The sequence below is a fragment of the Camelina sativa genome, chromosome 14 (genome assembly GCF_000633955.1).
Source record: "Camelina sativa cultivar DH55 chromosome 14, Cs, whole genome shotgun sequence".
NCBI classification, from domain to species: Eukaryota; Viridiplantae; Streptophyta; class Magnoliopsida; order Brassicales; family Brassicaceae; genus Camelina; species Camelina sativa.
This window is the reverse complement of record NC_025698.1, coordinates 15,051,165-15,052,490: the sequence shown is the minus strand read 5'-3', so window position 1 is coordinate 15,052,490 and position 1,326 is coordinate 15,051,165. Positions and strand designations below refer to the sequence as shown.

Sequence of the window (1,326 nt, the reverse complement as noted above, 5' to 3'; positions counted from 1 at the left end):
AAAAAAAAAAAAAAAAAAAAAAACAGAGGACTAGCTCCTAAATTACCCCCACAGTCTCATCGAGTTAAACATCAGTTTAAGTCAAGAAAGCTTACATTGAGCTGCTCCCTGTAACGAGTGATAAGATCTTGAGCATACTGCTCGGGACTGTACTGTCTGCTAGTGGCGTAGACCTGAGGCATGAAGTAGTTATTAAGATAGTCATTGCTTCCCATCCCAATAGTGTAAATGCATCTCTTAAGGTAATCTGCTGCAGTGTTCTCGTCTCCAAGAATTTCCACCACTTGAGACACTGTGTTCTTGTAGTTCTCTACTTGCCCACTAAATGTTATCCTTTGTCCCTTCATTCCCAAAAGCAAGATAAAACAAGTTTTCATCTTCTTAAACAGAAACAGAGAGCCAAAAAGAGATTTATCAAAATGTTGTTCTTTTTACCAATTGTGCACCGGTTTCATCTCTGATTCCAGCAGCTGCAGATGCGTAGTTGACTCCTTGAAGTATCTGCTGGCCACTCACAGAACTATACGGAGGAATGTAGTTATCGAATCCAAGTAGCTCAGCTTCATTATATCACAAGACATGTCAAAGAAAAACCATGTTAATTAGATTCAACTAGTTTAGTTTGACAAAGTGAGTGAGTGAAGAAAATATAATCAAAGGTTTACCGAGGACATCAACGGTGGTTTTCCCGTTGGAAAAGCGGCCGGTGGGGCCGCCGAAATCGATGCCATAAGGGAAATAGTCGGCTCTTGCAATAGAAGTAAGCCGGTTGTTGTTTCCATTGTCAACCAAAGAATCACCAAAGATGAAGTAACATGGAACTTGAGGCTCTGCTTTTACCTTAAACCCTAAACCTATAAACAAAACAAACATAGAAACTAAACAGCATTTCCTCAAGTAACTCTCCATTGATCTCACAAACCAATCAATTCCTAATTAGGAACTGAATTTTATGTATAGTATAACACAATGCTTGGTGAAATAAGTGTTTTATTCTTATTGAAGTGGGAAATATAGGTGTGGTGGTAGTTGTGGCCAAATGTGAAGAATCCAGAGAAGTTTTGAGTCCTATATATGGAGAGTCTGGGAAATGTAAGTGAGTTATATTTTCTTTCCTTTTTTTAGTCTTTTTTAAGTTTGTGTGATAATTTACTTTAAAGTCGATGGGTCCAATTATAAATAGTATTTGTTTTCAGAACTATACATAGTTGGTTGCACAAACAAAAAAGAAAACGTACGTACTATAGTTATGGGGTTAAAAAAATGAGTAAACTACGCTTTAAACGTATCTTCGTGGTAAATGGACTTGTCGTCTCACATATAACT

General features: G+C 37.3%; 1 protein-coding gene across 1 annotated transcript in view; it reads right to left on the bottom strand.

Annotated features, from left to right (window-relative positions):
- Positions 1 to 1,085, bottom strand: part of LOC104741551 (GDSL esterase/lipase At1g29660) — a 2,336-nt gene extending 1,251 nt beyond the window's left edge. The window contains exons 1-3 of the mRNA XM_010462435.2: positions 666 to 1,085; positions 436 to 560; positions 96 to 341 (exon numbers count right to left, since the gene is read on the bottom strand). Coding sequence (XP_010460737.1) covers positions 96 to 341; positions 436 to 560; positions 666 to 909 — 615 coding nt within the window. The 5' untranslated portion in view covers positions 910 to 1,085. The remainder of the gene's footprint in view (positions 1 to 95; positions 342 to 435; positions 561 to 665) is intronic.